The following is a 25,000-nucleotide window of genomic DNA, read 5'->3' on the forward strand; positions in this document are numbered from 1 at the left end:
GATGTTTGTGAGCACCTCTCTGTTGTTGAGACATGGATGATGGAGGTGATGATGTTTGTGAGCACCTCTCTGTTGTTCAGATATGGAGGTGGTGATGTTTGTGAGCACCTCTCTGTTGTTCAGACATGGAGGTGGTGATGTTTGTGAGCACCTCTCTGTTGTTCAGACATGGAGGTGGTGATGTTTGTGAGCACCTCTCTGTTGTTCAGACATGGAGGTGGTGATGTTTGTGAGCACCTCTCTGTTGTTCAGACAAGGAGGTGATGATGTTTGTGAGCACCTCTCTGTTGTTCAGACATGGAGGTGATGATGTTTGTGAGCACCTCTCCGTTGTTCAGACATGGAGGTGATGATGTTTGTGAGCACCTGTCTGTTGTTCAGACATGGAGGTAGTGATGTTTGTGAGCACCTCTCTGTTGTTCAGACATGGAGGTGACGATGTTTGTGAGCACCTCTCCGTTGTTCAGACATGGAGGTGATGATGTTTGTGAGCACCTGTCTGTTGTTCGGACATGGAGGTGATGATGTTTGTGAGCACCTCTCTGTTGATCAGACATGGAGGTGACGATGTTTGTGAGCACCTCTCCGTTGTTCAGACATGGAGGTGGTGATGTTTGTGAGCACCTCTCTGTTGTTCAGACATGGATGATGGAGGTGATGATGTTTGTGAGCACCTCTCTGTTGTTCAGACATGGAGGTGGTGATGTTTGTGAGCACCTCTCTGTTGTTCAGACATGGAGGTGGTGATGTTTGTGAGCACCTGTCTGTTGTTCGGACATGGATGATGGAGGTGATGATGTTTGTGAGCACCTCTCTGTTGTTCAGACATGGAGGTGACGATGTTTGTGAGCACCTCTGTTGTTCAGACATGGAGGTGGTGATGTTTGTGAGCACCTCTCTGTTGTTCAGACATGGAGGTGGTGATGTTTGTGAGCACCTCTCTGTTGTTCGGACATGGATGATGGAGGTGGTGATGTTTGTGAGCACCTAACTCTGTTGTTCAGACATGGAGGTGGTGATGTTTGTGAGCACCTCTCTGTTGTTCGGACATGGATGATGGAGGTGGTGATGTTTGTGAGCACCTCTCTGTTGATCAGACATGGAGGTGACGATGTTTGTGAGCACCTCTGTTGTTCAGACATGGAGGTGGTGATGTTTGTGAGCACCTCTCCGTTGTTCAGACATGGAGGTGACGATGTTTGTGAGCACCTCCCTGTTGTTCGGACATGGAGGTGACGATGTTTGTGAGCACCTCTTTGTTGCTCAGACATGGATGATGGAGGTGATGATGTTTGTGAGCACCTCTCTGTTGTTCAGACATGGAGGTGATGATGTTTGTGAGCACCTCTCTGTTGTTGAGACATGGAGGTGATGATGTTTGTGAGCACCTCTGTGTTGTTCAGACATGGATGATGGAGGTGATGATGTTTGTGAGCACCTCTCCGTTGATCAGACATGGAGGTGGTGATGTTTGTGAGCACCTCTGTTGTTTGAACATGGACGTGATGATGTTTGTGAGCACCTCTCTGTTGTTCAGACATGGAGGTGATGATGTTTGTGAGCACCTCTCTGTTGTTCAGACATGGAGGTGGTGATGTTTGTGAGCACCTCTCTGTTGTTCAGACATGGAGGTGGTGATGTTTGTGAGCACCTCTCTGTTGTTCAGACATGGAGGTGATGATGTTTGTGAGCACCTCTCTGTTGTTCAGACATGGAGGTGATGATGTTTGTGAGCACCTCTCCGTTGTTCAGACATGGAGGTGATGATGTTTGTGAGCACCTGTCTGTTGTTCGGACATGGAGGTAGTGATGTTTGTGAGCACCTCTCTGTTGTTCAGACATGGAGGTGACGATGTTTGTGAGCACCTCTCCGTTGTTCAGACATGGAGGTGATGATGTTTGTGAGCACCTGTCTGTTGTTCGGACATGGAGGTGATGATGTTTGTGAGCACCTCTCTGTTGTTCAGACATGGAGGTGACGATGTTTGTGAGCACCTCTCCGTTGTTCAGACATGGAGGTGGTGATGTTTGTGAGCACCTCTCTGTTGTTCAGACATGGATGATGGAGGTGATGATGTTTGTGAGCACCTCTCTGTTGTTCAGACATGGATGATGGAGGTGGTGATGTTTGTGAGCACCTAACTCTGTTGTTCAGACATGGAGGTGGTGATGTTTGTGAGCACCTCTCTGTTGTTCGGACATGGATGATGGAGGTGGTGATGTTTGTGAGCACCTCTCTGTTGATCAGACATGGAGGTGACGATGTTTGTGAGCACCTCTGTTGTTCAGACATGGAGGTGGTGATGTTTGTGAGCACCTCTCTGTTGTTTAGACATGGAGGTGATGATGTTTGTGAGCACCTCTCTGTTGATCAGACATGGAGGTGACGATGTTTGTGAGCACCTCCCTGTTGTTCGGACATGGAGGTGACGATGTTTGTGAGCACCTCTCTGTTGCTCAGACATGGATGATGGAGGTGATGATGTTTGTGAGCACCTCTGTTGTTCGGACATGGATGATGGAGGTGATGATGTTTGTGAGCACCTCTGTGTTGTTCAGACATGGAGGTGGTGATGTTTGTGAGCACCTCTCTGTTGTTCAGACATGGAGGTGGTGATGTTTGTGAGCACCTCTCTGTTGTTCAGACATGGAGGTGATGATGTTTGTGAGCACCTCTCTGTTGTTCAGACATGGAGGTGCGGGAGGAGTCGTCACCATCTGACGTGTTCCGTGTCATCTTCTCGGCCCTGGCCACCAGTGACCCCTGCAGGTCACTGCTCATGCATGCTGTGGTCCTCCGCAACCCGCTGTTTGCCGAGCTGGCTGGATGCTGTGTGAGTCTCTGTGTGTCTGTGTCTGTGTGTGTATCTGTGTGTGTGTGTGTGTGTGTTTGTGTCTGTGTGTGTGTCGTTTTCAGAATGTACCAAGGGTGTCATCGCTGAGTGCTGTTTTCAGAATGCACCAATTGTGTCATTTAATCGTGTCATCACTGTGTGTTGTTTTCAGAATGCACCAATTGTGTCATCGCTGTGTGTCGTTTTCAGAATGCACCAATTGTGTCATCGCTGTGTGTCGTTTTCAGAATGCACCAATTGTGTCATCGCTGTGTGTCGTTTTCAGAATGCACCAATTGTGTCATCATTGTGTGTCGTTTTCAGAATGCACCAATTGTGTCATCATTGTGTGTCGTTTTCAGAATGCACCAATGGTGTCATCACTGTGCGTCGTTTTCAGAATGCACCAATTGTGTCATCATTGTGTGTCGTTTTCAGAATGCACCAATGGTGTCATCACTGTGCGTCGTTTTCAGAATGCACCAATGGTGTCATTGAATCGTGTCATCGCTGTGTGTCATTTTCAGAATGCACCAAGGGTGTAATCGCTGTGTGTTGTTTTCAGAATGCACCAATTGTGTCATTTAATCGTGTCATCACTGTGTGTTGTTTTCAGAATGCACCAATTGTGTCATTTAATCGTGTCATCACTGTGTGTTGTTTTCAGAATGCACCAATGGTGTCATTGCTGTGTGTCGTTATCAGAATGCACTAATGGTGTCATTGAATCGTGTCATCGCTGTGTGTTGTTTTCAGAATGCACCAGTGGATTCATCGCTGTGTGTCGTTTTCAGAATGCACCAATCGTGTCATCGCTGTGTGTCGTTTTCAGAATGCACCAATCGTGTCATCGCTGTGTGTCGTTTTCAGAATGCACCAATGGTGTCATCGCTGTGTGTCGTTTTCAGAATGCACCAATGGTGTCATTGAATCGTGTCATTGCTGTGTGTCATTTTCAGAATGCACCAAGGGTGTAATCGCTGTGTGTTGTTTTCAGAATGCACCAGTTGTGTCATTGAATCGTGTCATCGCTGTATGTCTTTTTCAGAATGCACCAATGGTGTCATTGCTGTGTGTCGTTATCAGAATGCACCAGTTGCGTCATTGAATCGTGTCATCACTGTATGTCGTTTTCAGAATGCACCAATGGTGTCATCGCTGTGTGTCGTTTGCATTTAATTGTGTCGTCGCTGTGTGTCGTTTTCAGAATGCGCCAATGGTGTCGTCGCTGTGTGTCATTTTCAGAATGCACCAATGGTGTCATCGCTGTGTGTCATTTTCAGAATGCACCAATTGTGTCATTGAGTCGTGTCATTGCTGTGTGTTGTTTTCAGAATGCACCAATTGTGTCGTCGCTGTGTGTCGTTTTCAGAATGCACCAATGGTGTCATCGCTGTGTGTCGTTTTCAGAATGCACCAATGGTGTCATCGCTGTGTGTCGTTTTCAGAATGCACCAATTGTGTCATCGCTGTGTGTCGTTTTCAGAATGCACCAATCGTGTCGTCGCTGTGTTCTCATTTTCAGAATGCACCAATGGTGTCATCGCTGTGTGTTGTTTTCAGAATGCACCAATGGTGTCCTTGCTGTGTGTCGTTTTCAGAATGCACCAATCGTGTCGTCGCTGTGTGCCTGGCTGGTGGCCATGTTGCCCCCCGCGGAGCACGCCCACTTTGTGGAGCATGATGGGAAGCGGGCATGGCGGTGGTCAGAGAGGCAGCTGGAGAGGCTGGTGGAGGTGTACCTGCAGTGCGGGGCGGAGAACACTCTGGCTGCTGCTTTCTTCATCTTCCAGCCGGTGAGGCAGGGCCCTGGCTGTGCACTGCACAGCACAGCTGGCTGGGATGATGGCTTGGGTTTTTGGGTTGGGTTGGGTTTTTGGTTTGGGTTGGGTTTGGGGTGTTGTTTTTTTGGGGCTGTGTTGGGGATTTGGGCTGAGTTGGGTTGGGTTGGGGATTTGGGCTGGGTTGTGTTTTTGGGTTGGGTTGGGTTTTTGGTTGGGTTGGGTTTTTGGTCTGTGTTGGGTTTTTAAGGTTGGGTTGTTGGTTTGGGTTGGGTTTGGGGTGTTGTTTTTTTGGGGGGGCTGTGTTGGGGTTTTGGGCTGAGTTGGGTTGGGGATTTGGGCTGTGTTGGGTTTTTGGGCTGGGTTTGGTTTTTGGACATTGTTGTGTGTGTGTGTGTGTGTGACATTGCTGTGTGTGTGTGTGTGTGTGTGTGTGTGTGTGTGTGACATTGCTGTGTGTGTGTGTGTGTGTGTGACATTGCTGTGTGTGTGTGTGTGTGTGTGACATTGCTGTGTGTGTTGGTGTGTGGCAGACATCGCCCCTGCTGCCGTTCCTGCAGTTTCTGAGGGAGTGTGTGTCCTGGCGGAACTACGAGGGTTGCAAGAAACTGCTGGACAACTTCAAGGATGCCATGGCTGCTGTGAGTGGCCAGCACTCCCTGTGTCTCAGCAGTTTTGTCTGGGACATGTGTCACTATTTTCCACACGAACTACCTGTCTCTCAGCAATTTTGTCTGGGACATGTGTCACTATTTTCCACACGAACTACCTGTGTCTCAGCAATTTTGTCCTGGACATGTGAGCACTCTCTGTCTCTCAGCAATTTTGTAGGGACATGTGTCACTATTTTCTACAGGCACTCTCTGTCTCTCAGCAATTTTGTAGGGACATGTGTCACTATTTTCCACACGAGCTACCTGTGTCTCAGGAATTTTGTCTGGAACATGTGTCACTGTTTTCCACACGAACTACCTGTGTCTCAGCAATTTTGTCTGGGACATGTATCACTATTTTCCACACGCACTCTGTCTCTCAGCAATTTTGTAGGGACATGTGTCACTATTTTCTACAGGCACTCTCTGTCTCTCAGCAATTTTGTAGGGACATGTGTCACTATTTTCTACAGGCACTCTCTGTCTCTCAGCAATTTTGTAGGGACATGTGTCACTATTTTCTACAGGCACTCTCTGTCTCTCAGCAATTTTGTAGGGACATGTGTCACTATTTTCCACACGAACTACCTGTGTCTCAGCAATTTTGTCTGGGACATGTATCACTATTTTCCACACGAACTACCTGTGTCTCAGCAATTTTGTCTGGGACATGTATCACTATTTTCCACACACATTCCCTGTGTCTAACTCTAAGCAATTTTGTCTGGGACAGGTATCACTATTTTCCACACGCACTCTCTGTCTTTCAGAAATTTTGTCTGGGACATGTATCACTATTTTCCACACAAACTACCTGTATCTCAGCAATTTTGTCTGGGACATGTGTCACTATTTTCCACACACATTCCTGTCTCTCAGCAATTTTGTCTGGGACATGTGTCACTATTTTCCACACGAACTACCTGTGTCTCAGCAATTTTGTCTGGGACATGTATCACTATTTTCCACACGAACTACCTGTGTCTCAGCAGTTTTGTCTGGGACATGTATCACTATTTTCCACACACATTCCTGTGTCTCAGCATTTTTTCTGGGACATGTATCAGTTTTCCACAAGCACTGCTGTCTCTCAGCAATTTTGTCTGGGACATGTGTCACCATTTTCCACAAGCACTCTGTCTCTCAGCAGTTTTGTCTGGGACATGTGAGCACTCTCTGTCTCTCAGCAATTTTGTCTGGGACATGTGTCACTATTTTCTACAGGCACACTCTGTCTCTCAGCAATTTTGTCTGGGACATGTGTCACTATTTTCCACAGGCACACTCTGTCTCTCAGCAATTTTGTCTGGGACATGTGTCACTATTTTCCACATGAACTACCTGTGTCTCAGCAATTTTGTCTGGGACATGTATCACTATTTTCCACAACTTCATGTATGATAGCGCCCGGTGGTGTTAACTTTAATAACTGTCTTTTTCCCCATGTTGATGTTGATCATTAGCACTTTAGGCCCGTGCCAAGGAGGTAGAGCACATCATACATGCCCCTTGACTATCATGATGATCATGATGATGATAATAATAATGATAATAATAGTAATAATAATAATAATAATAATAATAATAATGATAATAATATTAATAATGATAATGATGATAATAATGGTTGTAGTAGTAGTAGTAGTAGTAGTAGTAGTAGTTATTCCTGTTGCTTGTAGTCCAGCCAAGCGCACAGGGCCATATCAGGACTGTCAAACCATACAAATGCTCAGCCGCGTCAGCACAAAACTGTCACATCTTAAAAAAAACAAAAAACCCCACTAATACAAACCCCAAAAAACACAGTTCATGACACAGTATCCCAACCATTTAGCTCCTTATGGTAAATAAGACTAGGCCACGCTGAGGACGCCAGCCATTCCGCTTAATTTATCATCCCCAGATTACAAAAAAATCGAAAAAGATGAAAAAAACAACAACCCAATACTTCAAAGCCAAACAAAAATACATAAAAAAGGCCATATAGGCAAATAACACTGCAGAATGGGCATCTAGTGCCCATCCCAGTGTTTACATCTCACTACCTAATCACCAGAGCAAAACAGCACAGATAGTACATCATAGACTGCGGAGAAGAGAAAAAAAGTGTCAAGGCTTGCTTGAAAATAGAAGGGGAATGGACTGGGAAGGCAGATAGGGGAGACAACAGTGAAGATAGAAAAAAGGCAGAAACAACGAGAAATTTCTAGCTCAGAATTTCCAGAAAGCAGGGATGTTATTTATGCTGAAAGACCCCATGCATCCACAAGGCGGGAGCAATAGTAGTAGTACAAAAAAGAATTATTTACATAGTTATCTCTCTTTGTTTCAAGTCCATTGAGGTTTCCGGTCCACATTATCTCTCTGATCTCAGGTTGGGAAACTCTGAGTGGATCTGCTATTTTCAGTGGAAGAGCAGATGATTTCAGAGGAGAAAAAAAAAAAAAAAAAAAAAAAAAATTAGAGGAAAACGTTTTGGGGGGTCCGAGAAGAAAGTGAATGATTGTTTCAGCTTTCAGGACAGGCCCCCAAACCTCTTAACCCTTTGAGCCCTGAGTTCCTAAGCAATTTTAACCCTTCTGCCTGAGCTCCTGAGCCAAAATTTGCAAATAATTGGTATTCAATGTGTCACGGCAGATATAAAAAGAGTGCCCTGACCACCGCTTTACCGGTGGTAGAGAAAAATGACATAATCCCTAGCCACCGGTTGAGCAGTGCGTAAACACTTGTGTCGTGTTTTGCTATTGGTTGACTTATATTGAAATCGATCTTTTTTTATCAAAAGCACATGCGCAAAACACAGTGAAAAGGTGCGGCCATGTTGGTACTATGTTCGCTGATGTCAGAATATTACGTTTTTTTCTGATTGGCTCTTCAATATAAGTCGGCCAATAGCAAAACATGACACAAGTGTTTACACACTGCTCAACCGGTGGCTAGGCATTATGTCATTTTTCTCTACCACCGGTAAAGCGGTGGTCAGGGCTCAAAGGGTTAAAAAATCACTCGTTTCGTTTTGCTGCACCCCACAACAGGGCGTTGCCCCTGAACCCCACCAGGGGCCAGAGGCAGTCCCTGGACCACGGCTGATTTTCAGAGGAAACTCTCCTGGACAATTCCCTGCCCTGTGATTGGCTGATTTTCAGAGGAAACTTTCCTGGACAATTCCCCCAGCCTGTGATTGGCTGATTTTCAGAGGAAACTTTCCTGGACAATTCCCCAGCCTGTGATTGGCTGATTTTCAGAGGAAACTTTCCTGGACAATTCCCCCAGCCTGTGATTGGCTGATTTTCAGAGGAAACTTTCCTGGACAATTCCCCCAGCCTGTGATTGGCTGATTTTCAGAGGAAACTTTCCTGGACATCCCCACCCTGTGACCTCATTCATCCTTTCATACCCTCACGCCAACTCCACTCTCCTTCCGACACCCACATGCTTAGGATCCCCCCCTGCTCGAACCAAAACGTATGGCCATCGCAGTTTTTCATACCAAGCCCCCATTTTTGGAATCGGCTTCCTCAGCCTCTCCGTCACTCATTTTCACTGCAGTCTTTCAGATCCAGTCTGAAGACCCACCTTTTCCCCTCCTGAATAATTCTCAACAGCTCATCATTTCCAGTAATGAACTAAAGTGACTGTTAGTGAGTGAGTTAGTTTTGATAGTTTCAGAATTTTTTTTTTTTGTTTGTGTGTGTGTGTGTGTGTGTACTATATATGATTATGTGCTATGATGTGTGTGTGTGTGTGTGTGTGTGTGTGTGTGTGTGTGTGTGTGTGTGTGTGTGTGTGTGTGCTTGAGTGTATTGTGGGTGTGTGGGTATCCGGATGGGGGTTGGGGGGGGGGTATATTTTTTTGATAATGTTTGGTATCTTGTGTTCAATTCTTCCTTTTTGATATTTACATATGTGTTCAATTTGTAAATGCCTAAGGCTTGTTTTCAAGATTAGACATAAATGCTTATAATGATAATAATATTGATAATGGTAATACTAATAAAGTAGGAGGAGGAGGAGGAGGAGGAAGAAGAAGAAGTAGAAGAAGAAGAAGAAGAAGAAGAAGAGGAAGCTATGATATTATTATGAATATAAGTATTATTATTATGATTATGATCATTTTGATTATTATGATCACAATTCGTAGTGGTAGGAGTGGTAGTAGTAGTAGTAGTCTTTCTTTCTAATTAACCCCCCCAAAATGTTTGACATGACGACCCCCTGTGTTGGCAGCTGAGCCCCGCCAGCGGCAAGGTGACCGGGGCCAGTGGGGGTGAGGGAGAGGGAGAGGGCGCCCTGCAGGTGATTGGGGGCCGTGAGTGGCTGGAGCGCACCGCGTACCGGGCGGTGCAGCAGCAGTTGGTGCGGTGCGGCACGGTGCACGATGCCCTGCACCTGCTGGCTCTGCTGGCCCAGGAGAACATCGCCCTCGTCTTCAGCTTTGACGGTCAGGGGGGTGTGTGTGTCTGCTGTCTGTTTCTATCTTTAGTTGACAGTGTGACGTCAGCTTTGACGGTCGGGGGTGGGGGGGGTCTGTTTCTGTCTTTCATTGACAGTGTGACATCAGCTTTGACAGTTGGGGGGGGGGGGGGGGTGTTTGCTGTCTGCTTCTGTCTTTAGTTGACAGTGTGATGTCAGTTTTGACGGTCGGGGGGGGGGGGTGGGGGGGGGGGTGTTTGCTGTCTGCTTCTGTCTTTAGTTGACAGTGTGACGTCAGCTTTGACGGTCGGGGGTGGGGTGGGGGGGTCTGTTTCTGTCTTTAGTTGACAGTGTGATGTCAGTTTTGACGGTCGGGGGGGGGGGGGGGGTGTCTGCTGTCTGTTTCTGTCTTTAGTTGACAGTCTGATGTCAGTTTTGACGGTCGGGGGGGGGGGGTGTCTGCTGTCTGTTTCTGTCTTTAGTTGACAGTGTGATGTCAGTTTTGACGGTCGGGGGGGGGGGGGGGGGGGGGTGTCTGCTGTCTGTTTCTGTCTTTAGTTGACAGTGTGACGTCAGCTTTGACGGTCGGGGGTGGGGTGGGGGGGTCTGTTTCTGTCTTTAGTTGACAGTGTGATGTCAGCTTTGACGGTCGGGGGTGGGGTGGGGGGGGTCTGTTTCTGTCTTTAGTTGACAGTGTGATGTCAGTTTTGACGGTCGGGGGGGGGCGGGGGGGGGGGGTGTCTGGTGTCTGTTTCTGTCTTTAGTTGACAGTGTGACGTCAGCTTTGACGGTTGGGGGGGGGGGGGGTGTCTGGTGTCTGTTTCTGTCTTTAGTTGACAGTGTGATGTCAGCTTTGACGGTCAGGGGGGGGGGTGTCTGGTGTCTGTTTCTGTCTTTAGTTGACAGTGTGATGTCAGCTTTGACGGTCAGGGGGGGGGGGGGGGGGGGGGGTTGACAGTTTGACGTCAGCTGTGATGGTCAGGGGGGGTGTCTGGTGTCTATTTGACAATGTGACGTCAGCTGTTATGGTCAGGAGGAGGGAGGGGGGTGGGGGGTGGGGGGGTTGACAATGTGACGTCAGCTGTTATGGTCAGGAGGAGGGTGGGGGGTGGGGGGGTTGACAATGTGACGTCAGCTGTGATGGTCAGGAGGAGGGACGGGGTGGGGGGTGGGGGGGTTGACAATGTGGCGTCAGCTGTGATGGTCAGGAGGAGGGTGGGGGGTGGGGGGGTTGACAATGTGACGTCAGCTGTGATGGTCAGGAGGAGGGTGGGGGGTGGGGGGGTTGACAATGTGGCGTCAGCTGTGATGGTCAGGAGGAGGGTGGGGGGTGGGGGGGTTGACAATGTGACGTCAGCTGTTATGGTCAGGAGGAGGGTGGGGGGGAGGGGTTGACAATGTGACGTCAGCTGTTATGGTCAGGAGGAGGGTGGGGGGGTTGACAATGTGACGTCAGCTGTTATGGTCAGGAGGAGGGAGGGGGGAAGTGTTTGACAGTATGACGTCAGCTGTGACAGTCAGGGGACAGTGTAACGTCAGCTTTGACGATAGGTGGGAACGGGGGGGTGTGTTTGACAGTGTAATGTCAGCTTTGATTATCAGAGAGGCAAGGGGGATGTACATCAGTGTCTGTCGACAGTGTACCTTCAGCACTGACAGACAGGGGTTGTGGGGAAGGCAGAATGCTCTCCACTCAATTCTCTGTGTGTGTGTGTGTGTGTGTGTGTGTGTGTGTGTGTGTGTGTGTGTGTGTGTGTGACAGGCAGGAGTTGTGGGGAAGGCAGAATGCTCTCCACTCAATTGTGTGTGTGTGTGTGTGTGTGTGTGTGAGAGAGAGAAAGAGAGAGAGAGAGAGAGAGAGCGTGTTTAATTTGTCCTTATGATCTGTGGATGGCATAAACTGTAATCTTCCTCAGATGAGAAGGAATCTCTTTGGATGGCAGAACACCTGTGTGTGTGTGTGTGTGTGTGTGTGTTTGCATGTGTGTGTGTGTGTGTGTGCATGTGTGTGTGTGTGTGTGTGCGTGTGTGTGTGTGTGTATGTTGTGGGCTAGTGCTGGACTTTGGTTGACAGAACACCTCTGCGTGTGTGTGTGTGTGATGTGGTCAGTGCTGGACTTTGGTCAGCTGCACAAGATGCTGCGGGTGCTGCACCAGCGGCAGGTGAGGGACGTTCACCTGTCACACCTGTTTTCCGGCGCCAGCAGCCAGCACCTGTACCTGCAGGAGTGCCACAGGTGCCTGGAGTCCCTGATAGCTCAGGGGCTGTACGAGGACGCCTACACCTTCGGGCACTGCGCCGGTCTGGACCTATCGGGGGTGGTGGAGAGACAGGTGGGACACAGGGGGTGGTGGAGAGACAGGTGGGACACAGGGGGTGGAGAGACAGGTGGGACACAGGGGGTGGTGGAGAGACAGGTGGGACACAGGGGGTGGTGGAGAGACAGGTGGGACACAGGGGGTGGTGGAGAGACAGGTGGGACACAGGTGGTGGTGGAGAGACAGGTGGGACACAGGGAGTGGAGAGACAGGTGGAACACAGGTGGTGGTGGAGAGACAAGTGGGACACAGGTGGTGGAGAGACAGGTGGGACAGGTGGAGAGACAGGTGGACACAGGGGGTGGTGGAGAGACAGGTAGACACAGGGAGTGGAGAGACAGGTGGGACACAGGGGGTGGTGGAGAGACAGGTGGGACACAGGGGGTGGTGGAGAGACAGGTGGGACACAGGGGGTGGTGGAAAGACAGGTGGGACACAGGGGGTGGTGGAGAGATAGGTGGGACACAGGTGGAGAGACAGGTGGGACACAGGGGGTGGTGGAGAGACAGGTGGGACACAGAGGGTGGAGAGACAGGTGGACACAGGGGGTGGTGGAGAGACAGGTGGGACACAGAGGGTGGAGAGACAGGTGGGACACAGAGGGTGGAGAGACAGGTGGACACAGGGGGTGGTGGAGAGACAGGTGGGACACAGAGGGTGGAGAGACAGGTGGACACAGGGGGTGGTGGAGAGACAGGTGGGACACAGGGAGTGGAGAGACAGGTGGGACACAGGGGGTGGTGGAGAGACAGGTGGGACACAGAGGGTGGAGAGACAGGTGGGACACAGAGGGTGGAGAGACAGGTGGACACAGGGGGTGGTGGAGAGACAGGTGGGACACAGAGGGTGGAGAGACAGGTGGACACAGGGGGTGGTGGAGAGACAGGTGGGACACAGGGAGTGGAGAGACAGGTGGACACAGGGGGTGGTGGAGAGACAGGTGGGACACAGGGAGTGGAGAGACAGGTGGACACAGGGGGTGGTGGAGAGACAGGTGGGACACAGGGAGTGGAGAGACAGGTGGACACAGGGGGTGGTGGAGAGACAGGTGGGACACAGAGGGTGGAGAGACAGGTGGACCACAGGGGGTGGTGGAGAGACAGGTAGACACAGGGGGGGGTGGAGATGGGTGGGACACAGGGGGTGGAGAGACAGGTGGACACAGGTGGTGGTGGAGAGACAGGTGGGACACAGGGGTGGTGGAGAGACAGGTGGGACACAGGGGGGGGGGGTGGAGAGACAGGTGGACACAGGGGGTAGAGAGACAGGTGGGACACAGGGGGTGGTGGAGAGACAGGTGGGACACAGGGGGTGGTGGAGAGACAGGTGGACACAGGGGGTGGTGGAGAGACAGGTGGGACACAGAGGGTGGTGGAGAGACAGGTGGACACAGGGGGTGGTGGAGAGACAGGTGGGACACAGAGGGTGGTGGAGAGACAGGTGGGACACAGAGGGTGGTGGAGAGACAGGTGGACACAGGGGGTGGTGGAGAGACAGGTGGGACACAGGGGGTGGTGGAGAGACAGGTGGGACACAGGGTGGAGAGACAGGTGGGACACAGGGGGTGGAGAGACAGGTGGGACACAGGGGTGGGGGGGTGGGGAGACTGAGGGAGGGTGGGGGAGGGACAGTGCTTTTGTTGGCGGAGAGGGGGCAAGGGTTGTGTTGAGAAGTGAAGGGGTGTGACATCAGAGTAAACAGACAACCCCACAGTGTGATGTCATTCTGTGATGTGATGTGATGTGTCACAGTGCTGTGATGTCATTCTGTGATGTGATGTGATGTGTCACAGTACTGTGATGTCATTCTGTGATGTGATGTGTCACAGTACTGTGATGTCATTCTGTGATGTGATGTGTCACAGTACTGTGATGTCATTCTGTGATGTGATGTGATGTGTCACAGTGATGTGATGTGTCACAGTGATGTGATGTGATGTGCAGTTGAAGAGTGAAAAAGACCAGCTGCAGAAGTGTGGGGTATGGCAGTCGGCTGTGATCCGCCGTCGCTATTGGAAACAGTGTGCTGCCACCTGTGCCCGCTTCCAGCTGTCGGCTGATGTGGTGGCCCGCTTCTTTCAGGTCAGGGCTGGTGGAGTGGGGGTGCGGGGAGAGGGGCGGTGGGGTTGTTGTTACTATTGTTGTTATTGTAGTTGTTGTTTGTTGCTGTTGTTGTTTATGCTGTAAATGTTGCAAATGCAATTGTTGTTATATGGATACTACACGTGGCAGTATCTGCACCTGTGGGACTATGAACGTCGGTATGCAGGAGAGTGGAGAAGGGACTGCACAACTCCTCTTCACTAAAAAAAAAAAGTCACCTGTGCTGGTCAGGCAACCAGGCTAATGTCAGAACGACGAGCTAGCCCTTCAACACCCAGCTTTCCCAAGCCCTGTGGCGATGGAGAAGTGGTAACGGGGACAGGCCGAGGATGCTGCTGGCAGTTCCTAGTCATGACTCTGCATGCAGGCAGCTGTGGGGTGATGGTCGTCCGCCGTAGACTGGGGCAGATGCGGCGCCTGTATCCTCCCACAGTGTCAGAACAGCCCTTTTTAGGGACAGCACTGCTCTCCACACAATGGGAAGAAGAGATAAAAGGATCCCTAAACAAAGCCTGCCTCACCTAGTACCTAGTAGGAAACCGCACCTACTTGGACATCCAACACTAGCGGTCGAAAACAACAGAAGAAAAGAACCAGGAGTCATGCCCTGACTCTGGGTGCCTGGAATTTTCGCACCCTCTTAGACAGAGACGACAGACCAGAAAGGCGCACAGCACTCATTGCTAGAATGCTTGGTCGCTACCAGGTGGACATAGCAACCCTGAGGAAAGCCAGGTTTGCCGGTGAAACCCAGCTGGAGGAAGTTGGAGAGGGCTACACCTTCTACTGCACTGGGAAGCCAGATGGCACCCCAAGATCCTGAGGCGTGGGCTTTGCCATACAAACCAAATGTGCACGGCAGCTTGACAGCCTTCCATGTGGGATAAACGATAGGCTGATGTCCCTGTGTCTGAAGCTGTCCGAGGATCACTTCTCCACATTCATCAGCTGCTATGCCCCGATGATGACCAACCCTGATGACATCAAAGAAGCTTTCTACGAGGAGCTCAGCTGCACCATTTCAGCGGTAGACAGAAAGGACAGGCTGATCATCCTTGGGGATTTCAATGCCCGCATCGGCGTGGACTTCTTCTCGTGGCAAAAAGTCCTAGGACAGCACGGCACTGGCAAGTGCAACTCCAACGGACTGCTTTTGCTCTCGCTCTGTGCGCAGCATGGACTGACCATCACCAGCACCCTCTTTCTACAAGCGGACAAGTACAAGAACACAAGGATGCACCCCTGTTCCAAGCAGTGGCACATGCTGGACTATGTGATTGTCCGGCAGAGGGACAGAGGTGATGTTTCCATCACACGCTGCATGAGAGGAGCAGTCTGTTGGTCGGACCATCGCCTGGTACGCAGCAAGATGAACATCAAAGTTGCACACAAGCTCCAACCAGCCATACATAAATGTATTCAAAGTGTGAGCATTAACATCAGGCATATTGTATTGTACATTAATCCTGCATGTTGCACATTCATCCTACATATTATACATTCATAATAACCATTTTTTTTAAGCTAAGTACCAACACTAAAACAAGGTACGACCTATCATACACAGACTTTCACACATACTCACATGAAAGCGCACGCACATACACAACACACACACATGCACACAACAAGCACACACGCACACACACACACACACACACACACACACGCACACACACACACACACACACACACGCACACACACACACACACACACACACACACACAGTTCTCAAGAATTTAAAAGGTGGATTGAACATGGAATAAAAGTCTTCAGAGCTCTGGGATTTCAACTTTTTTTTTTGTAGCGTCGTCCTGATGGCAATAGCTCATAGTACTTTGCTAAACTATGTGTGTCGTCAGTTGCTGTCTGCCTGCTTTTCTGACCCATTTACTTCTCAGTCGGCTCTTGCATACTGCTTGTTTCACTCCCACAGTTTTAGTTTTACTGCACACACTCATGACATCGTTCAAAACACGCTTACTCCTCACTCCCAAACTTCCATACCAGCATAAAAATGAAACTGTGAGCATGGAGTCAATACAACATCGATGATAACTTTGAAGAATATACCAATGTGAACAATTTTTTGATGATGATGATGACAATAATGATGATAATGATGGTGGTGATGATGATGATGACAGTGATGACGACAGTGATGATGGTGGTGACAACGACGACAATGATAACTGTGGTGGTGATGATGATGATGATGATGATAATGATGGTACAGAAAGAGGCGGAGGCGTGTGACAGCCTGATGATGATGATGACTGGGGTGATGATGATGTGACTATGATGACTGTGGTGAAAATGATGATGATGATAATGACTATGATGACTGGTGATGATGATGATGATGATGATGATGGTGATGATGACTGTGATGATGATGATGATGATGATGATGGTGATGGTGCAGAAAGAAGCAGAGGCGTGCGGCAGCCTGATGATGATGATGACTATGATGATGGTGATGATGATGATGATGGTGATGATGACTGTGATGATGATGATGATGATGATGACGGTGCAGAAAGAAGCCGAGGCGTGCGGCAGCCTGAGGGAGAGGGGATCCCTGTACAAACTGTCCCTGACCCATGTGGAGGGCCTGGCGGGCAAAGAGAGGACAGGCGCCGCTGTCTGGGGGTTGAGGGATCAAATCTTCACCGCCATGTGGCGCTGCATGCTGCAGGACCGCGTCGCTCGCCTGCAGATGGTATGTGGGTGTTGGACACGGGTCGTCACTCTGTCTGTCCTCGTCATTGGTTTTTGCCTTTCTTTACTCTTTGCTTTTGTCACGATTTAGGGCAGGGTCCTTATATATAGTCCTTCTTTTTTGCTGAAGTTCCTGTTTGGGGCAAGGGGTGTACATTTTGCTTCTTTTTGCAGGCATGAGATTTTTCTGACTATAGTCACACACACACACACACACACACACACACACACACACACACACACACAAATTCGAGTAACACAGGACATATTCCCAGCCAGGTGATGCTAACAGATGATGAATATATACAAACAAGATTGGGAAAATTTGTTTATGAATGCTGCTGCAATTTACTGCATTAACTGATTGATTAATTGTGTGTTTTTCACTTGTTCGTTCATTTACCATTGCACTTGTGTCTTATAAACCTTACGGTTTCATGACAATAAAATCTATTCTGTTCTATTCTATTCTATTCTATTCACACACACACACACATGAGACAAGATTTTGAAAATCATGTCCTTCAAGGCTGACTTTTACAGGTTTGAAAGCAAAAACACTTCAGTTTAGGAAGAATTGGACCGATTTTTTTGTCTTTTGTGGGTTGGAATATCTCGGCAGCATTGGTGGCCTGCAAGTGCAGATTTTATGGTTTGAAATGGAGAAAGACCTTCAGCTTCAGGGGGCTTCACCAGCAGACCCCCACCAGGGCCGCTGCCCCATGGACCCTCACTAGGGGCTTTCTGCGGGCCCCAGGCCCCCACCTTTCAGACTCAGTCACGATTCCCCAACCTCATGCTTGTTTTGCTGAAGTTCCTATTTGGGGCAAGGTGTGTACAGTTTGCATTTTTTGCTGAAGTTCCTATTTGGGGCAAGGTGTGTACAGTTTGCATTTTTTGCCGTAGTCCCTATTTAGGGCAAGGGCTGCATATATAAAAGCATTTTCTTTGCATACCTGTTGTCCTCGCGAGTCAGGGGTGTCTTGTCTGCGTTTCTCTTTCCTGAGGGTTTGTGAAGAAGTCTTTTTTTTAATTTTTTATCAATTTGAAACAACATCCACATGCTAATCAACAACAACAGAAAACATAATTCTGTGTGTGCTTGGTTCAGTTTGGACTTTTTTTGGCTAATGTGCTCAATGTTTGGAAGAACATGGATCAGGAAGTAAAGATCAGACCAGTGAAATGGCCAGTGAATCAAACTATTGACAGCCAGGCAGTCGAGTTGACCAATGAAACGTGTTGCCACAGAAGAAGATGTGACCAATGGGATGTGTTGTTACAGAAGAAGATGTAACCAATGAAATGTGGTGTTACAGAAGATGTGACCAGTGGTAACTGTTGTTACAGAAGAAGAGGTGACCAATGAAATGTGTTGTTACAGAAGAAAAGGTGACCAATGAAAAGTGTTGTTACAGAAGAAGAGGTGACCAATGAAAGGTGTTGTTACAGAAGAGGTGACCAATGAAAAGAGTTGTTACAGGAGAAGAGGTGACCAATGAAAGGTGTTGTTATAGAAGAAGAGGTGACCAGTGAAATGTGTTGTTACAGAAGAAGAGGTGACCAGTGGAATGTGTTGTTACAGAAGAAGAGGTCACCAATGAAATGTGTTGTTACAGAAGAAGAGGTGACCAGTGGAATGTGTTGTTACAGAAGAAGAGGTGACCAATGGAATGTGTTGTTACAGAAGCAGAGGTGACCAATGAAATGTGTTGTTACAGAAGCAGAGGTGACCAATGAAATGTGTTGTTACAGAAGCAGAGGTGACAAATGAAATGTGTTGTGACATAAGAAGAGGTGACCAATGAAATGTGTTGTTACAGAAGAAGAGGTGACCGATGAAATGTGTTGTGACATAAGAAGAAGTGATCATTGAAATGTGTTGTGACATAAGAAGAGGTGACCAGTGGAAGGTGTTGTTATAGAAGCAGAGGTGACCAATGAAATGTGTTGTTACAGAAGAAGAGGTGACCGATGAAATGTGTTGTGACATAAGAAGAAGTGATCATTGAAATGTGTTGTGACATAAGAAGAGGTGACCAGTGGAAGGTGTTGTTACAGAAGAAGAGGTGACCGATGAAATGTGGTGTTACAGACGGAGGCCGGGGGAGAGGAGGAGGACCTGTTCAGTGAGCGGGAGGAGGGAGAGGGCAGCAGGGCCTCCGGCGGCCGTCAGGAACTGCTGCACAGCGCCCTGCTCCCCAAACCACGCGTCCAGCCCGCCGATGAACTCTCCTCGGAGGTCAGGTCGCAGTCGCTGTCTGACAGGGTTTCTCTGCCGCATGGATGTCTGTTCAGTTCTGTTTTCATTCAGGCGGTGTGACTTGCGTACAGGACTGTTTTACGGACAAAACAGTGATGATTACGGGAAGGCTGGTGACAGGAGGAAGTCATGACTCAGTGGTGTGTGTTGACAGGAGGAACATGTGACACAGTGTGTTGACAGGAGGGACATGTGACACAGTGTCTTGACAGGAGGGACATGTGACACAGTGCTGTGTGTTGACAGGAGGGACATGTGACATAGTGTGTTGACAGGAGGGACATGTGACACAGTGGTGTATGTTGACAGGAGGGACATGTGACACAGTGTTGTGTGTTGACAGGAGGGACATGTGACACAGTGTGTTGACAGGAGGGACATGTGACACAGTGTTGTGTGTTGACAGGAGGGACATGTGACACAGTGCTGTGTGTTGACATGGGGGACATGTGACGCAGTGTGTTGACAGGGGAGAGATGTGACACAGTGTTGTGTGTTGACAGGTGGGAGATGTGACAGTGTTGTTTGTTGACAGGTGGGAGATGTGACACAGTGTTGTGTGTTGACAGGTGGGAGATGTGGCACAGTGCTGTGAGTTGACAGGGGGGACATGTGACGTGTTGTGTGTTGACAGGGGGGACATGTGACGTGTTGTGTGTTGACAGGGGGGTGGGGGGGGTATATATGTTGTGTGATTTGCTTTGAGTCATGATGTGCTGTGCTGTGAATCATGCTGTGTGGTGTGCTGTGAACCGTGTTTTGTGATTTGCTGTGAGTCATGTTGTGCTGTGAGTCATGCTGTGTGCTGTGCTGTGAGTCATGTTGTGTGCTGTGCTTTGAGTCATGTTGTGTGCTGTGCTTTGAGTCATGTTGTGTGCTGTGCTTTGAGTCATGCTGTGCTTTGAGTCATGTGCCGTGTGCTGTGCTGTGAGTCATTCTGTGCTGTGAGTCATGCTGTGTGATGTGCTGAGTCATGCTGTGTGCTGTGTGTCATTCTTTGCTGTGAGTCATGCTCTGTGATGTTGCTGTGAGTCATGCTGTGTGCTGTGCTGTGAGTCATGCTGTGCTGTGAGTCATGCTGTGTGATGTGCTATAAGCCAGGCTGTGCTGTGAGTCATGCCGTGTGATGTGTTGTGAGTCATGCTGTGTGTTGTCATGCTGTGCTGCTGTGAGTCATGCTATGTGCTGTGTTGTGAGTCATGCTGTATGTTGTCCTGTGAGTCAGGCTGTATGTTGTCCTGTGAGTCAGGTTGTGCTGTGAGTCATGGTGTGTACTGTGAGCCATGCTGTGCTGTGAGCCATGCTGTGTGCTGCGAGTCATGCTGTGAGTCATGCTCTCCTGTGAGCCATGCTGCACCATGAGTCATGCTGCGCTGTGAGCCATGCTGTGTGCTGTGAGTCATGGTGTGTACTGTGAGCCATGCTGTGAGCCATGTTGTGTGCTGTGAGTCATGGTGTGTACTGTGACCCGTGCTGTGAGCCATGCTGTGCTGTGAGTCATGGTGTGTACTGTGACCCGTGCTGTGAGCCATGCTGTGTGCTGTGAGTCATGGTGTGTGCTGTGAGCCATGCTGTGTGCTGTGAGTCATGCTGTGCTGTGAGCCATGCTGTGCTGTGAGTCATGCTGGTCTGTGAGTCATGCTGGTCTGTGAGTCATGCTGTGTGCTGTGAGCCATGCTGTGCTGTGAGTCATGCTGTGTGCTGTGAGTCATGCTGTGTGCTGTGAGTCATGTTGTGTGCTGTGAGCCATGCTGTGTGCTGTGAGTCATGCTGTGTGCTGTGAGTCATGGTGTGTACTGTGAGCCATGCTGTGCTGTGAGTCATGTTGTGTGCTGTGAGCCATGCTGTGTGCTGTGCTGTGTGCTGTGCTGTGAGCCGTGCTGTGTGCTGTGCTGTGTGGACAGGAGGCCATGGAGCTGGAGGGGGTGATGGGGGACCTGTTGGCGGAGGGACATGTTGCCGAGTGCTGTGACCTGGCCACTCTGCTGGGCGTCCACACCTCGGACCTCACCATCATCCTGGTCAGTCGTCTCCCTTGCTCCTCTCCTCACTGCTCTCCCTTGTTTTGTGTCGTCAGTCGTCTCCCTTCCTCCTTCTCTCCTCACTGCTCTCCCTTCTGTTTTGTGTTGTCAGTCGTCTCCCTTGCTCCTCTCCTCACTGCTCTCCCTTCTGTTTTGTGTTGTCAGTCGTCTCCCTTCCTCCTTCTCTCCTCACTGCTCTCCCTTCTGTTTTGTGTTGTTAGTCGTCTCCCTTCCTCCTTCTCACCTCACTGCTCTTCCTTCTGTTTTGTGTTGTTAGTTGTCTCCCTTCCTCCTTCTCACCTCACTGCTCTTCCTTCTGTTTTGTGTTGCCAGTCGTCTCCCTTCCTCCTTCTGTCCACGGTGATCTCCCTTCTGTTTTGTGTTTTCAGTCGTCTCCCTTCTTCCTTCTCTCCTCACTGTTCTCCCTTCTGTTTTGTGTGGTCAGTCGTCTCCCTTCCTCCTCCTCTCCTCACTGCTCTCCCTTCTGTTTTGTGTTGTTAGTCGTCTGCCTTCCTTCTCTCCTCACTGCTCTCCCTTGTTTTGTGTTGTCAGTCGTCTCCCTTCCTCCTTCTCTCCTCACTGCTCTCCCTTCTGTTTTATGTTGTTAGTCGTCTCCCTTCCTCCTTCTCTCCTCACTGCTCTCCCTTGTTTTGTGTTGTCAGTCGTCTCCCTTCCTCCTTCTGTCGTCGGTGATCTCCCTTCTGTTTTGTGTTGTCAGTCGTCTCTCTTCCTCCTTCTGTCCTCACTGCTCTCCCTTCTGTTTTGTGTTGTCAGTCGTCTCCCTTCCTCCTTCTCTTCTCACTGCTCTCCCTTCTGTTTTGTGTTGTCAGTCGTCTCTCTTCCTCCTTCTCTCCTCACTGCTCTCCCTTCTGTTTTGTGTTGTCAGTCGTCTCCCTTCCTCCTGCTCTCCTCACTGCTCTCCCTTGTTTTGTGTTGTTAGTCGTCACCCTTCCTCCTCCTCTCCACAGTGATCTCCCTTCTTTTTGTGTCATTAGTGATTTCCCATTTTGTTTCTTCAGTGCTTTCCCTTATTTCTTGTCTGGCAAGTAGTTTCCCATCTTTCTTCAGTGATTTCCTTTCTTTTCTGTCTGGTCAGTGATTTCCCTTATAGTGTCATGTTGTGTTGCTGAGTAGTGATGTTTGACTGGTGAAAGTTACCTGTTGATAAAGTGTTATATTCTGTTGGGTAGTAGTGATGTTTGATGTGAAAGTTACCTGTTATATTCTGTTGGGTAGTGGTAATGTTTGATGGTGAAAGTTACCTGTTATATTCTGTTGGGTAGTAGTGATGTTTGATGTGAAAGTTACCTGTTATATTCTGTTGGGTAGTTTTGGTTGGGTAGTAGTAATGTTTGATGGTGAAAGTTACCTGTTATATTCTGTTGGGTAGTAGTAATGTTTGATGGTGAAAGTTACCTGTTATATTCTGTTGGGTAGTGGTGATGTTTGATGGTGAAAGTTCTCTGTTATATTCTGTTGGGTAGTGGTGATGTTTGATGGTGAAAGTTCTCTGTTATATTCTGTTGGGTAGCGGTGATGTTTGATGGTGAAAGTTACCTGTTATATTCTGTTGGGTAGTGGTGATGTTTGATGGTGAAAGTTCTCTGTTATATTCTGTTGGGTAGTGGTGATGTTTGATGGTGAAAGTTACCTGTTATATTCTGTTGGGTAGTGGTGATGTTTGATGGTGAAAGTTATCTGTTATATTCTGTTGGGTAGTGGTGATGTTTGATGTGAAAGTTACCCCTTGATAAAGTGTTGTATTCTGTTGGGTAGTGATGTTTGATGGTGAAAGTTATCTGTTATATTCTGTTGGGTAGTGGTGATGTTTGATGGTGAAAGTTATCTGTTATATTCTGTTGGGTAGCGGTGATGTTTGATGGTGAAAGTTCTCTGTTATATTCTGTTGGGTAGTGGTGATGTTTGATGGTGAAAGTTACCTGTTATATTCTGTTGGGTAGTGGTGATGTTTGATGGTGAAAGTTACCTGTTATATTCTGTTGGGTAGTGGTGATGTTTGATGTGAAAGTTACCTGTTGATAAAGTGTTATATTCTGTTGGGTAGTTTAGGTTGGGTAGTAGTGATGTTTGATGGTGAAAAGGTAGTAGTGATGTTTGATGGTGAAAGTTATCTGTTATATTCTGTTGGGTAGTGCTAGTAGTGATGTTTGATGGTGAAAGTTACCTGTTATATTCGACGGGCGCAATAGCCGGGTGGTTAAAGCGATGGACTTTCAATCTGAGGGTCCCGGGTTCGAATCACGGTGACGGCACCTGGTGGGTAAAGGGTGGAGATTTTTACGATCTCCCAGGTCGACATATGTGCAGACCTGCTAGTGCCTGAACCCCCTTCGTGTGTAAACGCATGCAGAAGATCAAATACGCACGTTAAAGATCCTGTAATCCATGTCAGTGTTCGGTGGGTTATGGAAACAAGAACATACCCAGCATGCACACCCCCGAAAGCGGAGTATGGCTGCCTACATGGCGGGGTAAAAAAAGGTCATGCACGTAAATGCCCACTCGTGTACATGCGAGTGAACGTGGGAGTTGCAGCCCACGAACGCAGAAGAAGAAGAAGAAGACCTGTTATATTCTGTTGGGTAGTGGTGACGTTTGATGGTGAAAGTTCTCTGTCATGTTTTGCTAACACTGACCTCTTACACTGCAGTAATTTGGTCATAAAAAAAAAAAAAACCAAACAAACAAGACTCAGTGAATCATCCTGTTGTTGCATACAGACCTGCATTGGGCTGAGTACAGGGCAGATAACTGTGGACACCATGGATGCGGCCAGTCGTCTTCTCTTGACCAGGGTGAAGCGGACACCCAGCCTGACCGCCGTCACCCCATTTGTCCACTCCTCCAGCTGTAAGTCACACTGTCCACTCCCCCAGCTGTAAGTCACACTGTCCACTCCCCCAGCTGTAAGTCACACTGTCCACTCCCCCAGCTGTAAGTCATACTGTCCACTCCTCCAGCTGTAAGTCACACTGTCCACTCCCCCAGCTGTAAGTCACACTGTCCACTCCCCCAGCTGTAAGTCACACTGTTTTATTCACTCCTCCAGCTGTAAGTCACACTGTTTTATCCACTCCCCCAGCTGTAAGTCACACTGTCCACTCCCCCAGCTGTAAGTCACACTGTCCACTCCCCCAGCTGTAAGTCACACTGTCCACTCCCCCAGCTGTAAGTCATACTGTCCACTCCCCCAGCTGTAAGTCACACTGTTTTATTCCCTCCCCCAGCTGTAAGTCACACTGTCCACTCCCCCAGCTGTAAGTCACACTGTTTTATTCACTCCCCCAGCAGTAAGTCACACTGTTTTATTCACTCCCCCAGCTGTAAGTCACACTGTTTTATTCACTCCCCCAGCTGTAAGTCACACTGTTTTATTCACTCCCCCAGCTGTAAGTCACACTGTTTTATTCACTCCCCCAGCGGTAAGTCACACTGTCCACTCCCCCAGCTGTAAGTCACACTGTCCACTCCCCCAGCTGTAAGTCACACTGTTTTATTCACTCCCCCAGCTGTAAGTCACACTGTTTTATTCACTCCCCCAGCGGTAAGTCACACTGTTTTATTCACTCCCCCAGCTGTAAGTCACACTGTCCACTCCCCCAGCTGTAAGTCACACTGTTTTATTCATTCCCCCAGCTGTAAGTCACACTGTTTTATTCACTCCCCCAGCTGTAAGTCACACTGTTTTATTCATTCCCCCAGCTGTAAGTCACACTGTTTTATTCACTCCCCCAGCTGTAAGTCACACTGTTTTATTCACTCCCCCAGCTGTAAGTCACACTGTTTTATTCACTCCCCCAGCTGTAAGTCACACTGTTTTATTCACTCCCCCAGCAGTAAGTCACACTGTTTTATTCACTCCCCCAGCTGT

At 48.8% G+C, this 25,000-nt stretch overlaps 1 protein-coding gene across 1 annotated transcript in view; it reads left to right on the forward strand.

Annotated features, from left to right (window-relative positions):
* LOC143297480 (spatacsin-like) overlaps nucleotides 1–25,000 on the forward strand; it is a 109,920-nt gene that overhangs the window by 61,446 nt on the left and 23,474 nt on the right. Inside the window, exons 25-34 of the mRNA XM_076609879.1 lie at nucleotides 2,689–2,834; nucleotides 4,436–4,630; nucleotides 5,149–5,256; nucleotides 9,496–9,709; nucleotides 11,792–12,015; nucleotides 13,944–14,081; nucleotides 16,643–16,825; nucleotides 18,920–19,066; nucleotides 20,992–21,108; nucleotides 23,850–23,979. Coding sequence (XP_076465994.1) covers nucleotides 2,689–2,834; nucleotides 4,436–4,630; nucleotides 5,149–5,256; nucleotides 9,496–9,709; nucleotides 11,792–12,015; nucleotides 13,944–14,081; nucleotides 16,643–16,825; nucleotides 18,920–19,066; nucleotides 20,992–21,108; nucleotides 23,850–23,979 — 1,602 coding nt within the window. The remainder of the gene's footprint in view (nucleotides 1–2,688; nucleotides 2,835–4,435; nucleotides 4,631–5,148; nucleotides 5,257–9,495; nucleotides 9,710–11,791; nucleotides 12,016–13,943; nucleotides 14,082–16,642; nucleotides 16,826–18,919; nucleotides 19,067–20,991; nucleotides 21,109–23,849; nucleotides 23,980–25,000) is intronic.

This window comes from Babylonia areolata, chromosome 22 (genome assembly GCF_041734735.1).
Source record: "Babylonia areolata isolate BAREFJ2019XMU chromosome 22, ASM4173473v1, whole genome shotgun sequence".
In the NCBI taxonomy this organism is placed as follows: Eukaryota; Metazoa; Mollusca; class Gastropoda; order Neogastropoda; family Buccinidae; genus Babylonia; species Babylonia areolata.